General features: G+C 44.1%; 2 protein-coding genes across 4 annotated transcripts in view; one reads left to right on the top strand and one right to left on the bottom strand.

Annotated features, from left to right (window-relative positions):
* Nucleotides 1–9,369, top strand: part of HMGCLL1 (3-hydroxy-3-methylglutaryl-CoA lyase like 1) — a 90,299-nt gene extending 80,930 nt beyond the window's left edge. Inside the window, exon 9 of one of the 2 annotated variants that reach the window (XM_083730656.1) lies at nucleotides 8,850–9,369. In XM_083730656.1, coding sequence (XP_083586782.1) covers nucleotides 8,850–8,930 — 81 coding nt within the window. In that variant the 3' untranslated portion in view covers nucleotides 8,931–9,369. Of the gene's footprint in view, nucleotides 1–6,492; nucleotides 6,572–8,849 lie in introns of those variants that run through there. The other variant, XM_083730657.1, reaches the window with a different exon arrangement.
* HCRTR2 (hypocretin receptor 2) lies at nucleotides 1,407–26,443 on the bottom strand. 2 transcript variants are annotated; one of them, XM_083730530.1, is made up of 7 exons: nucleotides 25,983–26,443; nucleotides 13,911–14,089; nucleotides 11,015–11,258; nucleotides 7,053–7,168; nucleotides 5,213–5,433; nucleotides 3,826–3,947; nucleotides 1,407–2,188 (listed from the first exon to the last, which is right to left on the bottom strand). In XM_083730530.1, exons 1-7 carry the CDS (start codon nucleotides 26,275–26,277, stop codon nucleotides 1,938–1,940), a joined length of 1,428 nt encoding a protein of 475 aa, XP_083586656.1. In that variant the 5' UTR covers nucleotides 26,278–26,443; the 3' UTR covers nucleotides 1,407–1,937. The 2 variants fall into 2 exon arrangements, with proteins under 2 accessions (XP_083586656.1, XP_083586657.1); XM_083730531.1 differs by having other exon boundaries at nucleotides 13,929–14,089.
* Between the last annotated feature and the right edge of the window lie 1,174 nt (nucleotides 26,444–27,617).

Raw genomic sequence — 27,617 nt, 5'->3', positions numbered from 1 at the left:
CACTCCTTCAAAGCTAAAGGGAAAATCTAATCTTGCCGGTGGAAACCTGCAGGCGGGTGGTTGCTGTTTTCCAAAGTTCCTTCTAAGGACCTTTAAAACCTGGGAGTTGCTGCAGTATCTGCTTCTCTGGGGTCCCAGGAAACCCTGGTGACATGAGAAGATGAATTCATGCTCTAGCTGTGTGGGGCATACCAAAATGGGAGGGCACAGCTCAATAAAGATGGGCTCACAGTGATAGGGAAAGGGAGATGGGGGAACACAAACATTTCTGAAGCTGAATAGCAGGAGCCCACCTGTGAGAAAGAGGGGAGGTATAAGGCATTAGATAAGGAGAAGTGGATGGGGGTCAGACCATTGGACTATCTAGTACAGAAATGTTGATACTAGCTAGCTGTGGCTCTCCAGGGTTTTAGTGGCTCTCCAAGCCCTACCTGCAGATGTTGGAGATTGATCCTGGGACCTTCTGCATGCCCTGACCCTGAGCTATGGCCCTACAGCTGTGGCTTTGGAAACGAAGAAAAGACCAAGAGAGAGGATGGCACAAAACTTGGAGCAAAGGATTGGATTCCTTGAATGCAGCCATCTGGACACACTGTTCATCTCTATAAGTTGGGAGGCATCAGATGACTTCCTTGTGAAGTCAGATGTCCTATAGAATATGCCTTGCATATGGTCAGGAGGCAGGTCTGGAAATGGGAAAGCAAAGTGAGGCTGACACAAAACTTCTCTATGGAAGCTAACCTGTTCAAGCAATGCATTTCAAGCCTGGCTCCTGGGCTTAAGACTTTGGTCAGCCTAGAGATGGGTGGCAGTTGTATACAGGGCTCCATTTTGAGTCCCTTTGCTGTCAGGTTTTTCCAGAATACACCATTCCCCAGTTTTCCATTCCTCTGTGTGTGTGTGTCCCATTAGCACTGTATGTCACTGAGCCTACGTAGCCCTTGTTGAACTCTTTTGGGGTATGTTCCCCCACCCTTTTTAGGATTCTCCCTCCTTTTTAAAAAAATTCTGCCATTTTTCCCAAGCCTGCAGATGGGGTGGACTTTAGTCTTTCAGATTTCAGTGGTGTCCTGTGCAAGGTCAAAATTCAGCACCCACACGACCTCTCACCTCCCTTTTTGCTCAGTTCACTACATCATAGTTGGTACACCCTGCAGTGTCCCCTAGACTTGATGCCCAGCACGTCAGAACCAATCGTGCTTTCCTAAATCCACCTCTGCTGCAGATATCTTCCTTGATATGGCTGGTGCCCTTTTGAAGAAGAAGAAGAAGTTTGGATTTGATATCCCACTTTATCACTACCTGAAGGAGTCTCAAAGCGGCTAACATTCTCCTTTCCCTTCCTGCCTAACAACAAACAGTCTGTGAGGTGAGTGGGGCTGAGAGACTTCAGAGAAGTGTGACTGGCCCAAGGTCACCCAGCAGCTGCATGTGGAGGAGCAGAGACGCGAACCCAGTTCCCCAGATTATGAATCTACCGCTCCTAACCACTACACCACACTGGAATCACATTCAACAAATGATGTCACTATTAGTATCAATTAGTATGGCCATATTAATATAGGGTTTAGTTATGCTATTTTATGAACAGCTTGGTAGAGGCAAAATTGGTCCTAATGTGATTTCCATCATGATGCTTCCCCCTTGCTTACTGCCAACTTTGACTGAGACACAAGATGCACCCACTCTTTATTGAGAAAGGAAATACGTCAGAAGCTCTGACCAGTTAAGGTATATAAAAAAATTAATGTGTTCCCAAACAATCTTATCTTACAGTTCAAAAGCAAAGGCTGTTAAAATCACGCAAGCTTCCAAACAAGGCTGTGGTTTCTTTTAGAAAATAAGAGGTGTTCATTGACTATCGTTCCTTTCCAGTCCGCAGTACTCTGGTTACTGGTTGAGACAACTGGATGCACAGATTTCCACTTACAAAAGTATTAAACCGCAGAGAAACTGGGATGCTCCCAGCTGTGAACAGGTCCATTGCCATTTGTTGGGAGTGTGCTTATATGGGCCAATGCAACGTGCTCTGATAACTTGGTAGCATGGTCAAAATGGGTGATCTGGGTGGTCAAGGATTTCCGACTTTCTGTGCTTGCCCGTCCTCGAAGCCGGTCCTCGTTGTGGTGGCTAATGCCAAAGCAGTAGCAGCAGGAAAAAGCTGCTTTGAATTCTTCTCGGAATTTTCCTGCAAATCAAACAGCACCAGAAGCATGAGATAGTATACTATGAACTGGAATTTTTTTCCCCTATCAACAATTCATGTGTGAAAATGAATCCTAACTTCATTGATTTTTTAAAAAATGCCACTGATACAATTTGGGTAAACTAGGGTTACCAGACATCCCTGGTTTCTGGGGACAGTCCCGGGATTTGCAAATCTGTCCCCAGACAAATTCTGTCCCCAGAATGTCCCCAGATTTGCAAATCTGTCCCCAGGAAATGTGGCAGTGGCAGCCTCAGTAGCCCGGAGTTAGCCTGGTAACGCAGTTGGTTCTGGCTGGCTTCAGGCGCTGCCCGCTCCCGTGGCGCCCACCATTTTTCCTCTCTGGAAGTCCCCATGTGATGTGTCTTGTGTGCAACGCATCATATGGGGACTTCTAGAGAGGAAAAATGGCGGGCGTCACGACCATGAGCAGCTCCTGAAGCCAGCCAGAACCAACTGCCCTACCAGGCTGGCTCCAGGCTGCTGACTGCTGCTGCTGCTGCCACTGCCAAAGGGGAACCGGAGATGTCCGGCGGTACAGATCTCCTTCCCCCTTTGTTTTGACTGATCGGGGGAGGCTCGGGAGCTGGGGGTGGGGGGTGTTGCCCAATTTTTTAAAAACTCTGCGCATTTATGTTTCACAGGGTGGGAAAGAAGGGCTTTGCACCTTTATGCAATATGCATGTGTGCTTAGGCCCAGGGTCTTTTGCCTCAGCATCCCCACTACTGGCTCCCTGTTGCTACTCAGCTTCAAAAACAGCAGCAGCAACAACAACAACAACACACAGAAAACGGGGGGGGGGGGACACCCTGGATTCATTGGAAAAAATCTGGTAACCATAGGGTAAACCCCAAAGAGATAATGACATAGCTTCATTAAAAACCTGTTCATTGCAAAATCATAGTATTATTCCCCCTCTTGGTTAAATGGGTGGATTCATGGCACATGTAGCGAAGAGAATATAGAGTTGGAAGGGACTACAAGGACCGTCTAGTCTAACCCCCTGGCAGTGCAGGTACCTTTCGCCCAATGTGGGGCTCAAACCCACAACACTGAGATTAAGAGTCTCATGTTCTATCAGTAAACCCAGTAGAGACAGGGAGTTCATCCGTCTTGTCCTGATGTTGGCAGCAAGGGTAGTGTGCAAGCATAACCCCCTCAGGCAGCCACCAGCAGATAGTCTGATAGGAAATTACGCATCAGCCTGAAACTCAAAGCAGGGAAGCCAATTGGAGGCACAAAATATTCCCACCCCCCAACAAGAAGATAAGGGAAGCCCAAAGGCTCATTTATTTACTGTTTTTTTTTAAAGACATTTCTATACTGCGTAATTGTTCACATTTCTAAGTGGTGAACACAAAGCAATGGGGCAATAAAACTTTTTCCTTTTTTTAATCGTTAGACGGAACACTGTCTTAAAATGCTGGAACAAAAAGGGCTTGGCCACATGCCTGGAGTGTAACAAGGAGGGTGGCTGCCTAATCTCAGCTGGGAAAGAGTTCCATGGGCTCGAGCCCATTACATTGAATGAAAGACTTCTAGTAGTTCTGAGCTGTGTAGCTAAACCATGCGGGGAGGGGGGGGCATTGATAAAAGGCAGCAGAACTGAACGACTTACCACTGAGGAAGTTATAAATAATTGGGTTTGCTGCACTATTTGCATATACAAGCCAGTGGGAGAATGTAAACCAGGCATACACTGTTTCTCTGTCATTGGCATTGTTGAACATCCCAAACACCCTTACAAAAAGAGAAGAAATGAGAAGACATTAGAAATTGGATTAAATCTCAAATTAGCTTTCAGTTTGAAAGATTTGTACACAGAATATGTATCTCAAAATGCAGAGGACCACAAGGACACAGTGTTTTCATTATTATTAAAGGAAAGGGCCTGTGTGTGTTCTCCAAGGGAGTGCAAAACTTATAAATGACTTCTAAAGTTTACCGCATGCCTTGATTCAGATAACCACACACTGAGAAATATTTCCGGTCACCTCTGGCCTGAATGCTCTGTGTAATGTGAGAATGGTGGTGCTGATGGGGGAACAAGGATTGTTCTGGTCTTGGACCAGGTAAATGTTGGTCCTTACCACACTAGCCCTGATCAAGGAGACCTGCTTAGAGACAAGAAGTTACGTGGAATCTTGCTACTTTGGTTGCCCTCACAGTACAAGGCTGCACTCCTCCTCTGCTGCGTGTGCATACTCTAGTTCTGTTGTTTTCCTTATTCTTTCAGGAACCTGGCTTATCACTGAGACAACATTAATATTTGCTTGTGCTCTAATTTCCTGTTTACAGAGAAACACTAAACTCACCTAAGCCCCTTCACTCAAGTCCCTAAGACTGGAGTGCCCTCTAGTGCCTTTAAGTGTATCCTGCAGTTCTTGATTGTTCCCAATGTTGCCTCTTGCAAGATGTCAAGATGCTTGCTGTGGTCAGAACCCTTTGGTTCTTCAAGCAGGTTCTACCACCCTGCCTCTTTTCTCCTTCTCCTCTGCTTCTGAGCCTTAAGCAGTAGCTGAAGGAGCAGAGAGGTGTTTCCACACTTCTTGCTCAACTGTGTTGACAACTAGTCAAGCCAGCCATGTTCACATCAGGTCCAGTTTTGCCTGCCTTTCTGCAAAATTAAAAACCACATGCTAATACCAGGGTCGGGCCATAGCTCATTGCTCAAGCTCATTTCTTGTCCACTGAACGTTCGAGGTTCAGTCTCCAACATCTTCAGCAAATAAAGATTTCACATGACAGAACTGGAAAGGATTTCTGCCTGAGACCTTGTAGAGATCTGAGTCACTGTTGACCATTTGTTTGTGACTTTATGATTTTAAAGTTTTATGTTCTAATTATTTTATTGTAATTTTTTTGACTTGGCAGTTCATAAACAAACAAACAAATGCTAATTTTGCTATAGGGCTAGTCAGCTGCAAAATGGAATCATCCTGCTACCTAAAGACTAGAAAATCACACACAGATGCATATTATTACTCATTGTGTATTAAGGTTACCTTTTTAATACATTGAGAATGCTAATTGGGAGATAGCAGAGGGCAAAAACCAAGAGAACGACCATGAGCATACGTGCTGTTTTCCTCCGGGTTTGGATTTGTTTGATTTCGGCTGCCACAGCACTAATCCTAAAATTTGCCGATGGCTTCTGCCTTTGGGTTTGCGCTGTGGATTGCAGAGGCTTCCACTTTCTCTGAATCACAGATGAAGTTCCTGGAATCTAGCAGAGCATAGTAAAGGGAATGTTCATTATTTCCATTTGCCCAAAGGGAAAATCTGTTAGGCTCACTGGCCCAGAGATGATGATGATGATGATGATGATGATGATGATGATGATGATGATAGACACACATGTTGATTTTAATGCAATCTCTTTTCTATGGCTGAAATGAAAGATGCCTTTCCAGAATTGTGTTCATTTTGCTTATGCATCTCCATTCTGAATGTGAACCCCCTTTTGTTAGATATAAGAGAGACCTGAAGAGGGAACTCAGTAAAGATGCTCAATTGATGAAAACTGGGAGGTAACCTTGCCAACTTTTGTGCTTTGTGTGACATTTTGTCTGATGATGGTTCGTCTAGGAGTATTAAAAGCAGAATTTTAAAATGATGTTTTAAATTGTATAGTATTGGTTGCATTTTTATTTTTATTTTCTTTTGTATATGGCTTTGTAAAATTGGGTTACAAATTTAGCAAATTTAAACTTAATACCTGCTATACTACTGTACCACACCCATAAGACATACCTAAGGATCTAGTTTATGGGAGCATATTGCTAACTTAGCCAAAGATTCATAAACATGTTCAGAGAGATTATTGGTCCAAAATATGGAACTTTTTTATGAATAAAAAAAATCAAGTTGGCAAATACAAGGGATAACCGATGAACAACTAGTTCTCTTAATGAGCTCTAATATCACTGAAAAATTGTGCCCAATTATGCACAATTTCCAATGATATTAAAAAGCCACTATGGTACACCTGCTCTACTTGATGTGACGTACCTGAGCAAAGAGTCAAATCACACTAGCTAATAGGTGTTAAGTAGGCTTGCTGTGTTAATTCTCCTTAATATAACACCTTGTTCACTTTGGCAACTGCACTTGAAAAACAGAGATATGTTATTTTCCATGAGTGGGAGTAGAAACAGCTTCTGCTAATGTATTAAATCTACTCTATCAACAGAAATAAGAAACAAGAAAACATAATATGTATCATGCCAAAGTGCAATGTAAATGTTTCTGAAATGTTTACAACATTTTTCTTTCTCTGTTCTAGGTGATTTTTCCATTTCTTTTATCAAGCCTTCATCCGAATGTAAACTAAGAGCCAGGGAAGAAAATGATCCTATCTTAGCAGGAATAATTTCATTTCAGCTCTTTAGAGTGAAAATTACAGATAGGTAATTCCCACCACCCTTCTGAGTAATACCCCTCCCCACCTTCTCACTATATAGAAGGGTCTGGAAACTTCTGTTTCAGTGTATCTGAAGAAGTGTGCATGCACACGAAAGCTCATACCAAGAACTGACTTAGTTGGTCTTTAAGGTGCTACTGGAAGGAATTTTTTTTGTTTAGAGTGAAAATGTAAGCTAAGAATTTGTGGACTGGATGCAAGCACTTACTTTGCTATATCAGTTCATATGCTTGGATGGTTTTGGACAACATGGTGTTCCTTTCTTGGTGAAAGATTGCTTGCATGTGAATGATACACAATTATTCTACTCTGTACCATTAATATATTTTTGTGTCCATTACTGAAATACATAAATATGTCAGTCTTTAAGAGGCATCATGAAATGGATCACACAGATGGATCTCACAGCAAAATAAGCTTACCTGCCGGCACCATAGCTTTTGAAATATCTGTAGGTAGGCCAACACCATCAGACACAGTGGGGCCATATATGTAACCAGGAAAAAACAAGTGTGATACATTTTGGGGTAGACTTCAGCTGCAAAGAAAACCAAAAAGGACTTGAATAACATCTCTTTTGATCTTCTCTACGTGCGCTCATTTGAAGTTGTTGGTTGCTATGTAATTGTTAATGCATGCAACAAACATATTGTAAAATTAAAGGGCTGAATAGATAGGATCATTTCAAAACAGGAGCCTTTCCTCCAAAACATTCCAAGCACATTATTAACCAAGGCCACTCAGATCCTAGCATGTTTTGCATGTGGTGAAAAGCCTTTAGGGTAGGGTGTTTCACACTTTGTGACCCCATGGACCAGAGCACCAGGCACTCCTGTCTTCCACTGCCTCCCTCAGTTTGGTCAAACTCATGCTGGTAGCTTCGAGAACACTGTCCAACCATCTCGTCCTCTGTTGTCCCCTTCTCCTTGTGCCCTCCATCTTTCCCAACATCAGGGTCTTTTCCAGGGAGTCTTCTCTTCTCATGAGGTGGCCAAAGTATTGGAGCCTCAGCTTCAGGATCTGTCCTTCCAGTGAGCACTCAGGGCTGATTTCCTTAAGAAAGGATAGGTTTGATCTCATATATATATATATATTATAAATAAATCCCTTTGACTTTGCAGCTGACTAGATTACTAAACTAATGTTCAGAAGCATTTGGAAGCACCTAGCCATTCAAAGGCATTGGTTACGCCATCGCCTGAAGACCTTGCTAAAAGATGAGGATGTAGAAAACAATGGAGAGCAACCTTGAAATCAAGGTTGCGAAGCTTAGATTTCCAAAATTGTTGGCCCCCTGGGGTAAGGGGCAGAAGGCCAGCTAGGATTGTTAGGAACACAGGAAGCTTTCTTCCACTGGTCCATCTACAGTATTGTTGATGTTGACTGGTAGCAGTTTTCTGGGGTTGCAGACAGGAGGTCTCTTCCAACTCTACCTAGAGATGTTGAGGACTGAGCCAAGGACCTTCTGCATGCAAAGCAGATGCTCTACCACTGGACTACCACTCTACCTTCACCACTTGCAGCCTGGTTGGAACCTTGTGGAGTCAGAAAAAGTATTGAACTGTGAGGTGAAGATCTAGGATGGAATCTGGCATATAAGGGGTTGAGCCACAGCAAATCTGATGGGTTGTGGAAAAAGCCAGCCAATACATACAGCAGGTTATGGGGTGGTGCCAGACAGAATTGGGAGGTCACAGGCTTTTGAAGCCCAGTGCCTGTTACCTCCTAATGGTCAGACCAGTGAAGTACTGGGCGGTTGGTAGTCCTGCTTTAAGTGCTTTGTACAGAATTCTTCAATGGTGTGAATCTCCCAAGGGTTCTATAAATATGCATGAATTACTCATTTCCAGCATCTGCAACTGTGATGTTATCTGGGTAAATCTGTATCTTTCACATGAACCAGATGGAGTCGTTTTTCTCTTAGTGCACAGAATATATAAGAAGGTTCAGTAACTGTCTAGGTCTGAAAAGAAACATTGCTGTGTCAGGGAGCCAGAACTGTAATTGAAATTTTACTGCAGGGGAAATTACCATTATCTTAAGTATTTGAGCTCTCAACCGGCAGGACTCAAGAAAGCTCATAAAGAGTCACCACCTGCCTGCACAGTGACCTTCAGGCAGCATAGTGCAAGTATGATTGCAGCATTTATTTCAACAACCATTGGAGGTTTATGGCTTCTAATTTAACATCTTTAGCTTTTCTCTTTTTTTTAAAAAAGGGAGAAAAATGTAGAAGCTGCCAGGCTGTGTACAAGTCGATGATGGAACAAGATGGACGAAGAACGAGCCTTTTCCTTTGAAGTGGTCTCAATCAGAGCGGGGATGCATTTGGAGGCAGAACTTCAAAGAAAACCCAGGGCACATACTTCACATAACAGTTGCTTAAGGACCTTTGTGCTTTAAGTAGAACTAAAGATTCCACCAATGTAGCAATTATTACATCTGACTGACAGGGTGGGTAGGAGTGTGAGAGAGCTGAAGGTTTCGTCATCAAGGAACCCAAATCCTTAGCTGCTGGGTGCTGTGTTAAAGCATCGGTGAAATTGCTGAATGGCTCTCAGTGCCTTGGTTCAGCTGTGTGATTGCCTGTGCATATGTGAGGCTGGTGGTGAACTCATGGCCCAACAGTTACTACATGCTGATCTTGTAACTGCAGACCCTGTATTGTGATACTACGACCAAGCTAATCAGGGCATGCCCCTAAAGAGGAAATCCTTTTTGCTAGGTTGTGTTCCATGTTGAGTTGGGATCCCATTGCCAGCCCCATGTGCTCCCAATAGGGAGTTGTGAGGTATTATTGAACCTTTTTGACCCTCATAGCTGGATAATGGAGCACTGGAAAAGTAGAGACATTTCAGCTTCCTCACAGAACTCATCTCTGGGAGCCTGAAAAGCAAATTAATTCTAATAGTCTCCCAGGGAAGTGAAAGTATGCTTGACACCGCCTTCTGGCAGGGATGGAGAAATTTCTTCCTCTTGGACTGGCCAATCCGGAAATAAGGAGCAAGGGGAGACTTAAAAGCTGAGGTTGCTGTGATGTCAGCAGGACTGACTTCCAAGCAAATGGATAAAGGGTTCAATCTTTTCCTTCACATACTGTTTTTTCTATATGTAAGGTGCCTTTTTTGTGTGTGTGCTGCTGAAGAATCCAATCATTCAATCCCCTGACAGTCCAAAGTAAATTAAAACCACAATAGCAAAAAAAAGTAAATAGTAAATGCATAGCAAACAGCAGAAGTAATACATTTGTTGTTGTTAAGTCGTTTAGTTGTGTCCGACTCTTCGTGACCCCACGGACCAGAGCATGCCAGGCACTCCTGTCTTCCACACACCAAAAACCCAAAGGCCTGGGGAAATAAAAATGCCAGAGCCAAGAAGAGTTCCTCCTTGGCCCCAAGCACACCTCCTCGGAGAGGGAATTCCAAAGGTGGAGTGCCACCATCAAAAAGGCCCTATCTTCACCTGACTTCTAATGACAGGGAGACACAGAGACCATCTGAACGATCAGTCATTTCACTTGTATGCCACCTTCTGATGTGCTTCTGAAACTGCTCTGAATGCATGGGCTTTCAAGGTCTTGTGGAAGATGGCAGTCCTTAAGGTATCCAGTTACCTTTGGTTATTCTGGTGATACCTTTGGTTATTTTGAGCTATCTAAAGGCCTGTGAAATTTCACAGATGAGGTAGTGGTTGGGAGGGAGAGAGTGTTTGCATGTTTCCCATAGGTACATGACCAGTTCCTGTGAAAACAGCAGACCCATCCCATGTTTCTATGTTCACATGTTCAAGTCGTAAGCTATGTCAACATAGGCACAATATAGGCCCAACACAGACACCAACATAGGTGTCAAAGGGCACCCTTCTGGGCTGTAGAGAGCTTTCCTCTTAACAGTAACCACATTGTACCCAACACTTGTACCCAGCAGTGCTGCTCAGTGGGGTGGAGAACAGCTCACCTAGTTTCGCGATGAAGAGATCATTTCTGGTAACTGAGACACAGAGGAGAAGGGTGGAGCCAGTGAGGAGGTCAGCACTGTGTGAGTGCTGTGGTGGAACCAATCTGATGCTCCTGCTGCTGCGTCCACACCGCAGAGACCTCCCTCCTACCTTGCCCCCCTCTCTCTCAGTTATAGGAAGCAACACAAGCAATACTGACCCACCCACTCCACCTCACTGACTTCTACTGCTTGTACCTAAGAAATCCAGTTAGAGATTAAAGGCAGCTAAAAGCCAGTGCCAGAGAAGATCATGCAAAGTCCTGGTTTCAACCAATACCCAATAATTCAGGAGATGAGATGTTCATGCAGTGGGTTTGTTAACTGTACAGTTTTCCTTCCATAATGTCCCTGTGGGCAATTCCAGTCCTGTGGTGAAAAACACTCACCTCCCCAGTGTTCATCACAAACCGTGAATAAGATGGTTTTGTTGGCTAATGCTGGCAAGACATGGCTGCACTCCATGACGAATGCCTGGGGGATCATTATAATGCAGGACACAATCCAGATAATGATAATGCTGTTCCTGGCCCGCTTGGCTGTGCTTTTAAACATCAAAGGGTGACAAATTGCATACCATCGATCCAGGGCAATGCAACTCAGGGTTAGCACGGAAACAGAGACCGACACAGTCTAGGAAGGGGGAAAAGGAACAGAAGGGCAACAAAACATCAGTAAAAACAAGGAGGAGGGAAATGTTGCTTTGGCACTTTTAACAATTCTTTCAGAATCACATTAACTTTCCCCTCCATGGGCACAATCCAGCTAACAAAAGTCACCTCTCAGTCCTGTTAAAAGCAAAGGACTGGACCACCCGTGTGTTGTTAGGGGTTTTTCCTGACTCCCATACCCAATTTATTTGGGGGGTGGGGTGCATAGGAGGAGGGGGGAGGGGGAAGTCTTTGCACAGGATTGGTTAGGTAAATGCCATCTAGAGTGCCAATCATCTGCAAATGAAAAGCAGTCCCCCCTTTAAAAAAAAAGCATATTCTTGTTATGAATTTGGGAGTGCAAGGCACAGTAAATTCGGGATTAAGCTAGTGGTAGGTTCTAATTTAAGTCTGGAGTATCAAAGACAGGAAATGGCCAGACACATGTGTATTTAGTATCAATCAAGTGTGTCTTTGAGCCATGCATGATCTTGCTAATCCTTTAATTAATTCAAGTGTTACAACTAATTAAGTCAGAACTGGCCTACTGCAAGTGAGGTGTTAGCAATGAGTCATTAGCAACTACAGTATAAGGGATTGAGGAAACTTACCATAGAGTGCAAAGAAATAAGCCCCTTTGACTGGAGAGATAAAAGCCAAGATCTCAGAGAAGGGAGGGGAAGTAATGTGGGCCAGAAATTGAGTGAGGTGGTATAATAATAATAATAATAATAATAATAATAATAATAATAATAATAATAATAATAAATTTATTTATACCCAGCCCATCTGGCTGGGTTTCCCCAGCCACTCTGGGTGGCTTCTAACTGAATATTAAAAACAATACAGCATCAGACATTAAAAACTTCCCTAAGCAGGGCCGCCTTCAGTTGTCTTTTAAAAGTAAAATACAGGGTAGTTGTTTACTGCCTTCACATCTGCTGGGAGGGTGTTCCACAGGGCAGGCGCCACTACTGAAAAGGCCCTCTGCCTGGTTCCCTGAACCTCACTTCTTGCAGTGAGGGAACCACCAGAAGGCCCTCACCGCTGGACCTCAGTGTCCGGGCTGGATGATGGGGGTGGAGACGCTCCTTCAGGTATACAGGACTCAGGCCATTTAGGGCTTTAAAGGTCAGCACCAACACTTTGAATTGTGCTTGGAAATGTACTGGGAGCCAATGAAGATCTTTCAGGACCGGTGTTATATGGTCTCGGCCGGCAGCCACTCCCAGTCACCAGTCTAGCAGCCGCATTCTGTATTAATTGAAGTTTCCAAGTCACCTTCAAAGGTAGCCCCATGTAGAGCACATTGCAGTAGTCCAAGTGGGAGATAACTGGAGCATGCACCACTCTGGCAAGGCAATCTGCAGGCAGGGAGGGTCTCAGCCTGCATACCAGATGGAGCTGGTAAACAGCTGCCCTGGACACCTGGACAGCTATGAGTCCAAAATGACTTCCCAGGCTGCGCACCTGGTCCTTCAGGGGCACAGTTTCTCCATTCAGGATCAGGGAGTCCTCCACACCCGCCCGCCCCTTGTACCCCAAGAACAGTACTTCTGCCTTGTCAGGATTCAACCTCAATCTGTCAGCTGCCATCCATCCTCCAGGCACTCACACAGGACTTTCACAGCCTTCACTGGTTCCAATTTAAAAGAGAGGTGGAGCTGGGTATCATCTGCATATTGATGAACACCCACCCCAAACCCCCTGATGATCTCTCCCAGCAGCTGCATGTAAATGTTAAAACCATGGGGGAGAGGATGGAACCCTGAGGCACCCCACAAGTGAGAGCCCAGCGGTCTGAACACTCATCCCCCACCACCACATTCTGGAACGGCAGTGACAAGCAAAAGTGCAGGATGCAGAGAAAAATGGCTAGTGTCTGTTGAATCAAATGCTGTGCTTCTGGAGACGGTAAAACCGCCTTGGAGTGTAATGCTGGGGACCGCCCCCTCCCCAAGCAGGCTCAAGTTGTGTGTATATGTGTGTAAATAAACCATATCTCATAAAGAAACCACAGTCTTCACCGTGCTTCATTTTCCCAATGAAACACAGGCCCAGGTGGGAAATTTGTGCTTGGAATCTCACACTTCTCTGGGGTTTGGGGTGGCATGTTACATTAGGTTTAATGAAAGGATGCACTCTTTTCATCTAGTAGGTGCTTTAGAGGAAAGGCCTGATGTGGTGGGTGAAATTCCATGATGGAGGGATGTGGAAGAAGGCCAATAAAACAATGGGAGAGTTTTGGATATAAATGAGACGAATGCGTTAACACCCTAAGAGGGCCCTGTTTCTCCCATAGCTGCAGCATTGGATTGTAAACAAGCACCAAACATTGCTCTGTCTGTCCTCTCCCAGTTTGCTGTTTTTACACCATTGCTACCTCTTCTCCCAACTCTGCCTTTTTCTGTTGAGGGGTCCATTTGCTGTCTTGCACTGAGCCCCTTAATCCCCCATCACCTCGCCAGGAAGCTAGTTTGGCTATTTCCCAGAATTAGAAGGTTTAATTAACTTTTAACACTTGCTGGAGCCAAAGATTAGAGGGGTCAGGCACCTGACCTCAATGCATAACACTATACATATTTATATTAAAGTGTAGCCTGCCCACTCCCCACCCCAACCTGGAAAACAATACCTGCAAATAAGGGATCACCTTGCACAGGCTGTCCCCAAGGAACCACGTCTCGGTGATATCCACCACTAACGTTGCTGGAAGACAAGTGATGGTGACAAGGACGTCAGCTAGTGAGAGGTTGACTATGAAGTAATTGGTGACTGTTCTCATGTGGTGGTTTTTCCATACTGCAACACAAACTATTTGCAAAAAAGAAGCAATAGGGACATCAGGAAACAACAAATCAGAACAATGCAATTGTCTTGGTCCAAGAGGAGTGACCAGAAAAGGCAAGGCTTGGGAACCAAGTTTCTCAAAGTTGTGCCTTCTAAGCATTACCTAATCTTTCATACCTTCTCCCAGTTTAAGATCCTCTCATTGGGCACACTCAAACTGTTTCTATGTCTCCTGCAGTGCTCAGGATCAGTTCAGGATCTTGGAGTGAAAGGAGGGATCTGCCTGGGATGCCCAAGCCATATGATTGTCTTGGAGGAAGAACAATTGCCTACATTCTTGGAGAAGGCACACAGAAGCGAATATACAGATGGGGGAACTCCTATCATTATTAGTGACTTGGCTGAGAGCCTTCTCATGCCCATCAACATCAGTACTGTTGCCAGGAGGTTTAAAATGAAAATGAGAAAAAGGTACCTCTGATAATAATAATAATAATAATAATAATAATAATAATAATAATAATAATACCTTTATTGTCAATGTACAACCTGTGTACAGTGAAATTAACCGAGCCTCCCTCCCCCCACAAACACTCAATCTCATTGCACTCTGTGTACTTGTCGCACAACACACCAACCCTGAAAATCAGTTGCACTATATTATTTTCCCTTCAGCAGCCCATGGATAGAAAGTGTTTTTTAACCTGTTGGTATGACTGATTATACTTCTATATCTCCTGCTCAAGGGTAGAAGATTAAAGAGGTGCTGGCCGGTGTGTGAATGATCTCTGAGAATTTTTCTCGCTCATTCAAGTCTTGCTCATTCAATGTCCTACTATTATGCTGCTCAGCAGGGCTCTATTTAAGCATTCAGTTTACTCATATCAAGGTGGAGGCTTGCTGTCTAGTCCCACCAGTGTTTGCCTGCATGCTGAGTTGTAAGGGGAAGGTCTACAGTAAGGAGCCTTCTGTATAGGCTCCCTGTGTGATTTAGAACTGTGAATATTCGGGGGGGGGGGGAGCATTTTGCACAGGGAACTTGCATGAGTTCAGAGGACTTCCAAATCCAGAGTTCTGTTCTTCAATTCATGGAGGTCAGCTGGCACAGGAACATGAAATCATGGGTCTACTGTGCACATGTATGCACACACACACACAAACACACACACACACACACCACTCTCCCCAAGGGATTTAGAATCATTTCAGTAAAATGAATGTTCAAATAATGGCTCATGGGCTTCAGCACTCTGTTTCAGTAGCGTCCATTGAAATGCCTCTGAGCAGCTCACAAAGCAAGACATGGCTGCAGTACCGCTCTCCCAGGACCAGGTATTCCAAAGTAAACTGTGATCATATCTCATAGGTTTCCTTATCTGAATTGAGTTCCAATTTTTAAATTCAAGAATCCACCATGAGATTATTATTTTGGCTGGATTACAGAATGAGAAGGGATTTGCGCCATCTTGGATTTGGCTCAGTGCTTATTGATGATGCCTGCAATCCTGAACAGACTTACTACGGAGGAAGCCGCAATGAACTTGGTGGGATTTACTCATGAGTAGGGATGGGGAAGGAACTTGGTTTGGTTCTCATGCTTAATTCACATTTTCCAATACAACGCATGAATGCAAATATAGCTGTCCTGTGAAATTCACACTTATACAAATATTGAGAGACAGTTCTCCAACCGATATTGGAAGAGAGTATGCATTAAAATGCATATAGCAGTGAACATAACAGACAACAAATAACTGACAATTTTTTCATATAGTTGGGGTTTTTTTGGCATCAGATTTTCAAATCTGCATTTGACTAGCAAAATCATGACAACAGAAATATTATTCTCCCTCTTAGGATTTATTTTGCAGTTTGGGGGAGTAGGGAGGTGGGGAAATCACTTTCTTGCTTGAAGAACATCTGAAGTGTTTGCAGTTCATTCATTTTGCCACAATGTGTCAGCCTGCCCCTTTTCATCCTGGCAATAAAACAATGGTGAGGATTTGCCGCTAGCAAAGTCCTGGTCCTTGCATTAGGGGAATTCCAGCTTCTAAGAACAGGTCTCAAGAATGGGTCCTCCCCCACACCACAGAAGGAGCATTACGTGTGCAAAAAACAACCACCATATTCCTTTCTCCACCATTTTTTTGCTGCACAGATACCAGCACTGAGACAGATTCCGTGACAAAATAACAAGCAGAGGTGCCCATGTGCTTGATGGAAGAGCATTCTCCACCAGCATTGCCACCAGCACCACATATTCAAGGATGGTGAGGGGTCCAGGCCTGCTCCTTAACCCCAGGCTCAAGAATAGGTTTATACTAAACCTAAAAAGGTAAAAAGTAAAGGACCCCTGACAGTTAAGTCCAGTCCCAGACAACTCTGGGGTTGCAACACTCATCTCGCTTTACAGGCTGAGAGAACCAGCATTTGTCCGCGGACAGTTTTTCCAGGTCATGTGGCCAGCATGACTAAGCCGCTTCTGGTGAAACCAGAGCAGTGCATGGAAACACCATTTACCTTCATGCCAGAGCGGTACCTATTTATCTACTTGCACTTTTGTCATGCTTTCGAACTGCTAGGTTGGCAGGAGCTGGGACTGAGCAACGTGAGCTCACCCTGTCGTGGGGATTTGAACCGCTGACCTTCTGATCAGCAAGCCCTAGGCTCAGTGGTTTACACCACAGCACCACCTGCATACCCAATACTAAACCTACCAAAGGGCAATAAAATGCCAGCTGTCATGGAGCATAAGAAATGTGCGAATAACTCACATGCATGTCACCCAACAGTCCCGCTACCATACTCCCAGGAACAGGCATAGCACATCTGGAAGCACACTTCCAGAAGCAGGCACTCCACTTTCGGTGGCAGAGGAGGAGGAGAAAGAGTTGGTGAAGATAAGGTGACAAAGTGGGGGGGGGGGCAGCCACAGCGAATGTGGCAGGCAGAGGGTGGCTGCGGTGGGAAGGCGGCATGATGTGGGGTATGTGTGTGTGCCCTGGATTTGTGTGAGAAGATGTCGGAGGGCATGTCTTGGGCAAGAGTTTTGCCAGATTGCTGCATGCATTACAGTACTGTGTACAATATCTAAACTCACAGGGTAAAACAAACACAGATCCCACAGATACGCATAGTTTGTTTTTAAACAATATTTTTTCAATACAATGCATTCTGTCCAGGTCAGAGACCTGCTGCACTCCTCAGGTGCACTCCTCACCTTGTGCACAGCTGCTGCCTGGCCAGGCCAAAAGAGATGTGGAGAGGGGCAGTTTCTGCCACGGTGGGTCAGGTAGGTGAGCAAGTGTGGCCTGGGCGAGAGCATAAAGCTCTTCATGGCGTTCTTGGAGCAATGTGCAGCTTCTTTGGCATGAACCCACAGCAGCAGCAACAGCAAAAAAGCAACAGCCTCCCCCCGAACCAAAGTAAGACACTTTTCAGTTTTGTCAGGTGCTATTTATTAAATTTCAATGCTCAAGTGTAAGTGTCTGCAAGGAAGATGGATGGGGAGAAAACCAGAACAAGATGGCTGCTTCCTTGTGACCATACCCCCTCCATGGCATCCTAGCTGCTCCACCAGGTCTAGTGGACACCAGCTGCCACTGGGTAGATTTAATGAATTTATGACTTTTCTGGCTGCCTTTTTTCCCTCCTGGAACTCGAGGACACATGCATGGAGTTCCCACTTCCCATGTGGCCCCCTATCCAGGCGTAGGCCAGGCCCATACCTGCTTAGCTTCAGCATACGGCTTCGGAACATGGCTTGGAATGGATGCAAAAATGCCCAGCTAGCTTGGCGAAAACCATGACCAAGTCAGCCGTATTGCGATACCATCATCCATGAGCCAGTTGTGAAATGGGAGCGTAGATCTCTTTATCTAGCTTAATAGAACACTTAAAAATATGGCCTTTATTCATCTTCTGAAGAAATGAAGGCCATTCTTGAAGGACATCTTACTAAGTGCCTGTTGAGTTATAAAGGTCTGTGCACTTAAACAGTAACCAAAAGAAAAAACCCACTCATGATTTCTGTGGTTAGATGGGTTTCGAGTGAGGTGAGAGGTGAACCATTATTAAATCTGCTGACTGAGTGCATGATAACTTCCAAGTGCTGATCGGAAGTTAGTAAGGAGCACAGACATAGCAGGCCTCTCTCCAAGGGAGCAGTAACAACACACTTTGCAAAACACTGGCTGCTTCAAGGCTCCATCTAACAAAAATCATAGCAGCACATTGGCAGCGTCTATGATGGAATTTTTTTTATATCAGCTGTAAATCTCTCTGGATGATGCCTTTTTCTTTGCTCCGTGTGGCAAGCGGTTCTTGACACCTGCATAAGAGGTCAACCATGGTTGTAAAGCCTGACCCGCCAAGGGACAGCCCCAGAAGCTGTCCTGGTTTCTGATTTGAACCCAGAGTGTCCCACTTTTCCTTGGGATGTCCCTGTTTTCATTGGAGAAATGTTGGAGGGTATGGAGTTATGCAAGCCTCGAGCCAAGGAGATAAGTAACTTTACAACCTTAGAAGACATCTGAAGGCAGCCCTGTATAGGGAAGCTTTTTATTGTTTAATGTTTTATTATGTTTTTATATACGTTGAAAGCTGCCACAAGTGGCTGGGGCAACCCAGTCAGATGAGTGGGGTATTATTATTATTATTATTATTATTATTATTATTATTATTATTAAATTGGATATCCCTATTTTTGTCAGAGAAATGTTGGAGGGTATATAAAGCACAGGATGCAATTCAAAGTCCAGGCAAGTTAATTCACATATACAAGAATTGGACAGAGCAACTGGTGCAAGGTGCAGATGATGGAACATTCTCATCTTCCTTAACATGCAAAGCGAATGGAGTGACCTTTGGGTACACCAGTTGTTAAATCGCTTGTTATGAGTTTCCAGTCAGCTGACAGAACTCAGGAAAGTCCATAGTTGAAATTAATTTGCAGATACAAAAGGCCACTGGAAAATTTATTGTGACCTTCTACTCGACATGGATCATGAATTTTCATACGGCAACGTCAGAAGGTTTGAAAATGAATGTTAATTTGGTATATTTAGTCTCTCTGACCTCAAGCCTCACTTCATCTGGTGCATTACCATTATCATGTCTAGAGCATCTCATGAGAGTGAGGGTGGAGCTCTGCACAGCAGCGAGGAGCTGCTTCTATTGGTCAAGGCTCCCAGAATTTAATTTAGAATCATGAGCAGGGTTCTAAATTCTCAAGCAGAGAAGACCCTCCGCTGTAGACTTTCACCCTCACAGTTGTGGAATGTTCTAAACATGATCCCAGATGGTGTGGGGCTTTCCTTATGGGACTGTACCCCCAAGTGTGTTTTATAAGCTGGTCTCTAACCGTATCTATCTATCTATCTATCTATCTATCTATCTATCTATCTATCTATCTGTCTCCTAGACAGGAGTTCAAATCCCTGCTTAACATGAAGCTCATTGGGGGATGCCCTAACTTTATCAGCTTGACCTTCCTCTGCCATCAACTTACTGTTAGAACATAAGGAAAGCTTGCTGGACCACTCCAAGGCCTATCTAGTCCAGCATCCTGTTCTCACAGCGACCAACCCGATGCCTGTGAGAAACCCACAAGCAGGTCCTGAGCACAAGAACACTTCTCCACCATTTTTTCTGAAACTGGTATTCAGAAGCAGACTATCTCCAGATGTGAAGGCAGAGCATATCCATCATGGCTAGTCCTGTACATGGGATAAGCTGCACAAACCCCTGAGCTTCTTGGAGAAAGGATGGGCTACAAATGAGAGACATCACACATAAAAGAGAGATAGAGCATTCATAGCATTAAAAAAATGTAGCATATGGATAGTCAGATGGTGGTTCATAGGCTACTTCCAACCTCACTGTCATGTTCTCCTACCCCATGCCCTCTTTCCCCTGCACCACCAGACAGAAAGTGCAAGTTGGTTTGCATAAGAGAGGCTCCCTTTCAAGCGGACAGCACATTTCCCCAACACTGGACTGTCCAAAGGGAGTTTGCCCATTGCTGCTTCTATGGATTGCAGACCTATGGATGTTTTTATATGATCCAGAATAGATGTCCAGCATTCTCTTCCCATATTGGCCAGCCAGAAGCATATGTGAAACCAAAAGCAGGACATGAGCACAAGTCCTCTGCTGTTTACCTCTTCTCCTATTCAGAACTGCTATTCAGAATCATAGCAGGGGTGGTTAACCTATGGACCTCTAGATGTTGTAGAATTACAATACCCATTAGCCCCAGTCAGCACAGCAAAATGGTCAGGGGTGATGGGAGTTGTAGTCCTTCAACATCTGGAGACCCACAATTTAGCCACCTCTGGTCTCAAGTGATCACCTTAGGGAACTTTCATTTTTAGAAGTCTATGAAGTTTTCTGTATAATTGTTGCTGATTTTATTGAAGCCATAAATTGCTTTTGCAGAGGATATGAAATCTGAGAGGCTTCAGAGAGAGGGAGGACAAAAGAGATAACCCAAAGATACCCTCTCAAGAGAGGCAGGAAAATAGCATCCACAACAGATCAGAAGCTCTGATACCTTTGCATCATTGGAATCTGGCAGTTGGCTGTCGCTGCTGTGTTCATCCTCATAACTGATGTCAACATATACTGACTTATAGGACTTCTCTTGCATTTTTCCCTATCAGTTTCTGCCCAAATTCTTCCTATGAAGAATTTGAATGAAGAATGCAGTGCAGTTCTTTCCTATCAGCACATAGATCAGGGCCTGACTTGCCATTAGGCAGATTGAGGAAGCTGCCCGAAGTAACTGGTTTTGGGTGTCATGAAAGGGCAGGGAGTTTTTGGTTTTTGAATTTATTATCATTGTATTTTTTGATGCAAGTGTGGGCTGCTTGCAGATATTTGTTTTGCCTCAGGTTTCAGAACTGGCTGGAAGACATTATGTACCTTGACTTGGGAAGTACTATTTACTGAAGAGATGGGGACTCTCAGGCCTGAGGACAACTGGGGCCTCTAGGTCTCTCTGCTTGACTGTCAGGATTCTCCATAGGATACATATCTCCCCAGGTCACACCATTCATGGGCCCTGCTCCATACCCTCCTCAAAGGCTTTTGCCTAACCAGAATGTGTCCTTGAGTGATGATAATGTCTGGATGGAGAATGGATAAGTGGATAAGTATGCTATCCCTTTGACTACTGCATAGCTGAAATGCAACCTCTGCACAAAGGTGAAAGTCACATCTGTTGCCCTGTCCACTTTGGCATCTTGTCCTATCGATCACTAGAATTTGTGCCCTAGAAGATGTCCTCAAGGGAACATGTCCCCCTGGCTTTAAAAGGTCCCTTACCTTGTGATTTAGGGACGCAGGTGGCGCTGTGGGTAAAACCTCAGCGCCTAGGGCTTGCTGATCGCATGGTCAGCGGTTCGAATCCCTGCGGCGGGGTGAGCTCCCGTCTCTAGGTCCCAGCTCCTGCCCACCTAGCAGTTCGAAAGCACCCTTAAAGTGCAAGTAGATAAATAGCTACCACTTCATAGCGGGAAGGTAAACGGCGTTTCCATGTGCTGCGCTGGTGCTGGCTCGCCAGAGCAGCTTCGTCACGCTGGCCACATGACCCGGAAGTGGCTCCGGACAGCACTGGCCCCCAGCCTCTTAAGTGAGATGGGCGCACAATCCTAGAGTCAGACACGACTGGCCCATACGGACAGGGGTACCTTTACCTTTACCTTTACCTTGTGATTTACTGTTTCATCTTGGGCAGCAAAACATCTTCAGCCGCCCTTGAAATACCTACCTTCCTTAGGATTTAATAAAGCTATCTCACTTGGACTATTCAATGGGAAGAATGAAAAGATATCTGCCGGAGTGCCGATTTCATACTGTTTAGGAATGCTGCTTCAAAGAAAAGTAAGAGCTTCTTTCAAAAGGAAATGAGGTCCGGGGAAATGCTGGGGTAAATGTGCAGAATAAACTAATTCCACACCCACTAGGTCAGGGGTCAGCAAACTTTTTCAGCAAGGGGTCGGTCCACTGTCCCTCAGATCTTGGGGGGGGGGGGCAGGACTATATTTTGAAAAAAAAGAGAATGAATTCCTATGCCCCACAAATAACCCAGAGATGCATTTTAAATAAAAGGACACATTCTGCTCATGTAAAAACACTCTGATTCCCGGACCATCTGCAGGCCGGATTTAGAAGGTGATTGGGCTGGATCCAGCCCCCAGGCCTTAGTTTGCCTACTCATGCACTAGGACTTTGTGATTCTCTTGCCATACTTTTCAGAAACAAACCTTTGTCTTTATATGCCAGAAATAATTCAGCAGAAGCATAGCCCTTCATCATTGCATCTCCATGCTGGGAAAACTGTGTGTGTGGCAAGCTGTCAATGGCAGCTGTTAAAGAGGGACTGGCCCTATCATTAGGCAGAGTGAGACAGCTACCTGAGGCAGCAGTTGCTGCCCCCTCACAGTTATCTTGAATCCTCAACCATACCCATCTGTTGCCATGTAGATTCTCCTGGGCCCTCTAATCTGTGCTGCTGCCTCAGTTACAGTGGATTATGCCATCCCATCACCAGTGTTGGGATTAAGGTCCAACCAGCTTCAGTAGGTGGAATGGTGGTGGCTGCCATCTTGTCTTTTGCCCTGCGCCAGTCCTGTGTTAAAGGCACAGAGCAGCCTTTGCCAGCCTCGTGCCTTTCAGGCATTTCGGGCGACAAACCCCATTGGCCACAGCTAGCATTGGCCAATGGACAGGAACAATAGAGTTATAGTCCAAAACAGGGTAAGCAGATTATCAGAAATAAAGGCGATGATACCAGTGCAGTGAATTCCTAGTGTGGAAATGCTCACGTTTCTTTGAAGGGTGATAGCACTCACACTTTTAATATAGATTTGATTACTTTTTAATTAAACCATGTCGTGCTGTGCTGGTGCCGTGCAGTTTAATGTTGACCTAAGCATCTAATCCACAAAGCACATGGATCCAGTTAAATTGGCTCAAACTACCAAAAGCAAATTAATTGATCTACTGAGGATTTTGCTGATGAAAGGTCTCACTGCTTTTATGGGATTAAAGCCTATGCAGCACCAATCTGCTCCTCTCTAGCCTTGAAAATCCTGAAGGGAAAATAGAAACGCAACACTGTTTTAAAATGAGAAATGTATTCATTGTTCTAATGGATAGCAATTGGTTGTGTTAGCTGCTCTGTTGAATCCAGTGGGGCTTAGGTCCAGATGAGTGTGTATAGAACTGCAGCCTAAATCAATAATATGAGAAAATATTGCTCAAAATGATTAGACTCAAGACAAGAGTGAATGTCTGCCTCTTTTTATCTGTAACTATGCACATTAGGGCTCACCTGTTGCGAATTATTAGGCTTTACAATGATAGAGTCTCAGACTGAAAAGGTTTCTGTGTGAGCACTGAGATTGTTCAGATTCCTCTTTCCTGTTACAGTCTCTTATGTCCTCTGAAGAGCCACTCCTGACATTTAGGGACCCTTCTGTCTTAGGTATGCTGGATTTTCTCTTGTTTTCTCCCTGCCAGAGTTTGTGTCTGCTTGGAAGACGTCCAGAAGAAGAGGTGTAGCAGGAAGAGGAAGTGCTAAGAGCAAGTCTTGGCAACGTTTTCATGCCTGCGTGATCTCTGTTGCATACTGATTTCCTAAATAAAACAACTGACTTTACTTTGAGTCTCTGAGTCTCCTTTCTGACCTGTTGGTCTCCTTTCTGAACCTGCTCCCCTGACACCGATTTGTCACCGATCAGTTTCAAAAAATGGATTAGTTTGGGATGTTTGTGTGAGGTCCTCTTTCTTAACCTGTTTTACAGAATTCAGATATGATTTCTGTACAAGGTGGATGAGGGGAATGGGGAGCTCTGCCTCTCACGATTCACACCTGTTGAACTCAGCCAGATGCCTGGTTCCACACCCCCTCTCTATTCATCTCTTGGTCTCCCTCCTCTTGCACACATTCCAGCTTGTCAATATCCTTCTTAAATTGTGGCACCCAGAACTGGACACTGTACTCCAGGTGTAGTCTGACGAAGGCAGAATAGAGTGGTACTATTACTTCCCTTGATCTGGTTTGTGGTCCTTATAGGCACTAGCTAAGGGGGAGGGAGTAGCAGCAGTGGGTGCTTTGCATTTCAATAGCTGGGTCATGCTTGCTTCACAAATGTACTGGAGTATTCAAACACATTCCCGAACATGCTTTTTGGAATGTTCGCAACAGCTCTAGCTCATCGGAGAGTTCTAAAACTTCTATCCTCATCACCTCTATTTGACATTGCTCTTCCTATGTATTTCCTGATCCTGCCACAAACAATGTGGATCAGTCATTCCCTCAAAACATCTCATGCATTTTAAGCAACATTTCGTTATCTATCATTTTATCAGCTTTTATCTGCTCCCTTACTTCCCATTTACACACACCTTTCCTTTGTTTCTATAAATGCCTGAATTAATGCTTCATCCTTTCTTGTTCCTCTTTGCTTCTTCCCTCAGTTCCTGATTTTTATACTATCTCAACCCTACCTACCATGCTTTACCCAACTTCACTTTCATCTTCCCATTTCTCACAGATGCACTTCCCCTAAGGGCTGTGAGTTGGATTGATGCAGAATTCCAGTGATTAATTCTTCTGTCCCTTCTCAACAGGCTCTGGATGATATAGAAGGGATGGGTTTAACTTTATCTCCCCTCCCCATCCTCAAAACCCATACACCATATGTGTACAGCAATTGATATGTTCCCAGGGAGTGCCATATCTCCATACAATTTTTCATACTGTTGTCACTGACTTCAGCAAACTGCAACTGGCATGTGGCAAATGGCAGCTTTAAGCTCTGAGATTGTCTTAAATAACACCACCAAGACTATGGGATACAAGAGCCATCAGTATTGAGAACTGTGAAGAACAGCTGCTCTCTTTCTCAGGCTGAATGTTCATTCAGAATTTCATTCAGAATTCTGTTGAATGAAGTAGAACTCGTCATTCAAAATTCTCTTGGTATGAATGGAACCACTAGGGTAAAGTGTCATATGAAGAAAAATGTGTTCTGATTATATGAATGAGGCTTGAAGAATTCAGCACCCCTCCTCTGTGGACAGCAATAAAAAACACACCAGTTGCCTTTGGAAAGCAAGGCAGCAGTTCAGTCTGTAAACCAATAAACGAAATAGCTGAATATGTTGCCTGAGGACTCACTGAACTTGATATGACTTACTTCCATGTAATTTGCTTAAGGTCAAAGTGTTCCTCACTTATTACTGACTTGTTACAAGGTCTGGATTTAGGAACATGTTTTCTAATGAAATTGACACTTACAGTGAAATCCTATACACATCTGAACAGAAGTAATATCTGTTGAGTTTAATGATATTTACTCCATTTAACTAAGTATAAGACTGATGCCTCAACAAGTTAAAGGCTACTGAAATCCTTCAAATAAATATGTTTACCATCAGATTTTTTTTAAAAAATGGAAATTGCATTTCTAACAGTCTCAGGTGGCTGTGTTATCAAATGCTTCTATCATATCCCAACAGAAAAGAACAAAGATTATGAATGTCAAAACCCTCAGAATAAATAGAAATCTTTTCCACAGTCAGAAAAAGAAATAATATTTCTAAATCTCAGTGTTGTACGGTTGGTTTTTAAAGTTTTATCAGTACAGTATACAAGTGGTGTGAAAAAGATGGTATGGCAGCACAATAATAATGATGATGATGATAATAATATAATTTTTAATTTATATCCCACCCATCTTGCTGGGTTTCCCCAGCCACTCTGGGCAGCTGACAACATATATAAAAACACAACATTAAATATATATATATCCCATACAAGCAACAAAAAAACCAATAAATCAAAAGAATCCAATAACAACAATAATAATAATAGCTATAGGAGTCTAGTATACAAAATGTTACTCACCCAGGATGTTTCCAACGAGAGCCACAATAAACACAATAATATATCCAGCAATCAGAACCCATTCGTATTCCTTGGGATGCAAATATTCCTTCCAAAGGTATTGCAGAAATTCCTCCTCATCATAATCTGCGTAGGGGTTTCCAAAAGCCTCCTGGGTGCCATTCAGCTCTATATTAGATGACCAGTTTCGACAAGATGGGAAGCCTTCCTCCACTTGAGTTAGAGACATAATTTGCTGTGCTCTGGATCTGAATCCAACCATCCAGTAGTTCAGGCTGTGATCAAGCCCATCCATCCATAGTTTATGTGACAGAAGAATGTGCAGAGAAAAGAGAAACAAGGGGGTGGGGGTGGGCAGTGAGGAAACAGCCCAGTGCCAACTGCAACTTCTATGACCAGTTTCATACCAAGAATTTCCCAGTGGAAAGAGGCAAGCAGCAGTGCCAGGAGAGAGGAGGAAACACTCAGAGGCTGCAGCGACACAGAGGCAAGCAACAAAAGCAGCACATGCTTCCAGCTTCTTCATTCAGCCAGGATGTGCAAATCACAGTATTGCAGTGAAGAAGAGAATGCACAGAATACTTCTTTCACACACACACATACATATATATGGACACAGTTTGCCTCCTATATTAATCCTTATTTCATTATCCCTGTAAGGACTCCTAACACATTACACATTTATTCTGTATATCTGCATTGCTCAGGGTGTTTGCAGGCACTTGACAACCATGTGGGAAAATTGTTCTTTGATTACACAAATCATTCCCCCCCCCCCACTTCTTATTGCATGCCTTTTCTCTCCTGTTCTCCAGGACCTCTCTAGCATTGTTTCCCCAAGGTGATAGATTTCAACTTGATGGCAACCAGTGGGTGGGACTTTTCTACGGTGGCATCCACTCTATGGAACAACCTCCTGGACACCAGCACCTGTGGCCTTCTGGGAGACTCACATGGGAAGTGTATTGGGGGGGGGATATTTCCTATGTGGGAAACAGTTTCTTTGGTTTTTTGTTTTGCCAAATAGTTTCTGTGCAAGTGAGTGGACGCCATAACATCCTGTATGTTCCAGGAGCCATTTGCAGACTCTTTTTCACTGCCCGTGGCCGCCACACAAACCCTTCCATTCAGCACCGAGCCACAAATACTTATTGATAAGAATACAAAATAGAACTCTCAGGAATTGTGGCTGTTTTGGGTGCTAGGGCAGGAAGGGAGAAGCTGTAGCCTTCCAGATGTACTGGGACTCCCACCAGCATGGGCAATGGCCAGGTTTAATGAGAGCTGTAATCTAACAGCATCTGGAGGACCATTAGTTAGGCATCCCGGACCTAGAGAGATAGTAATTTGGCTCCAACCCAGCAAAAAAGCCTAGAAGAGGATTTTATAGCGAGGTATATAATCCTCTTCTAAACTCTCCTGCTGGCATTGCTGCCTCATTAGGTCACAGTGGAAACAGCCAAATGTGGCTGGCCACCTCAGAAGAGGAGCTGCATTCAAGAGAAACCAGCAAACAGAACCCAGAGCAGAGTCCTTAACAACAATTAAACCAACATATGGCACAACTCTACAATTCTATAAACTATTATGGCAACAGCAGTCTTTGTTTTTTTCAGCAGAATGAAATATACGGTG

This window comes from Podarcis gaigeae, assembly GCF_964106915.1.
Source record: "Podarcis gaigeae genome assembly, chromosome: 3".
Taxonomy (NCBI): Eukaryota; Metazoa; Chordata; class Lepidosauria; order Squamata; family Lacertidae; genus Podarcis; species Podarcis gaigeae.
Note: the sequence above shows the minus strand (reverse complement) of the source record. Positions and strands in the feature narration are given on the sequence as shown.

Coding starts and splice junctions, on each gene's coding strand:
- HCRTR2 (XM_083730530.1), bottom strand. CDS start 26,277: ATGGATGGGCTTGATCACAGCCTGAACTACTGGATGGTTGGATTCAGA. Junction 5,434..7,052: donor AAAAGCTATGGTGCCGGCAG/GTAAGCTTATTT, acceptor ATGCTCTGCTAG/ATTCCAGGAACTTCATCTGT. Junction 3,948..5,212: donor ATTCTCAATGTATTAAAAAG/GTAACCTTAATA, acceptor TCTTTTTGTAAG/GGTGTTTGGGATGTTCAACA.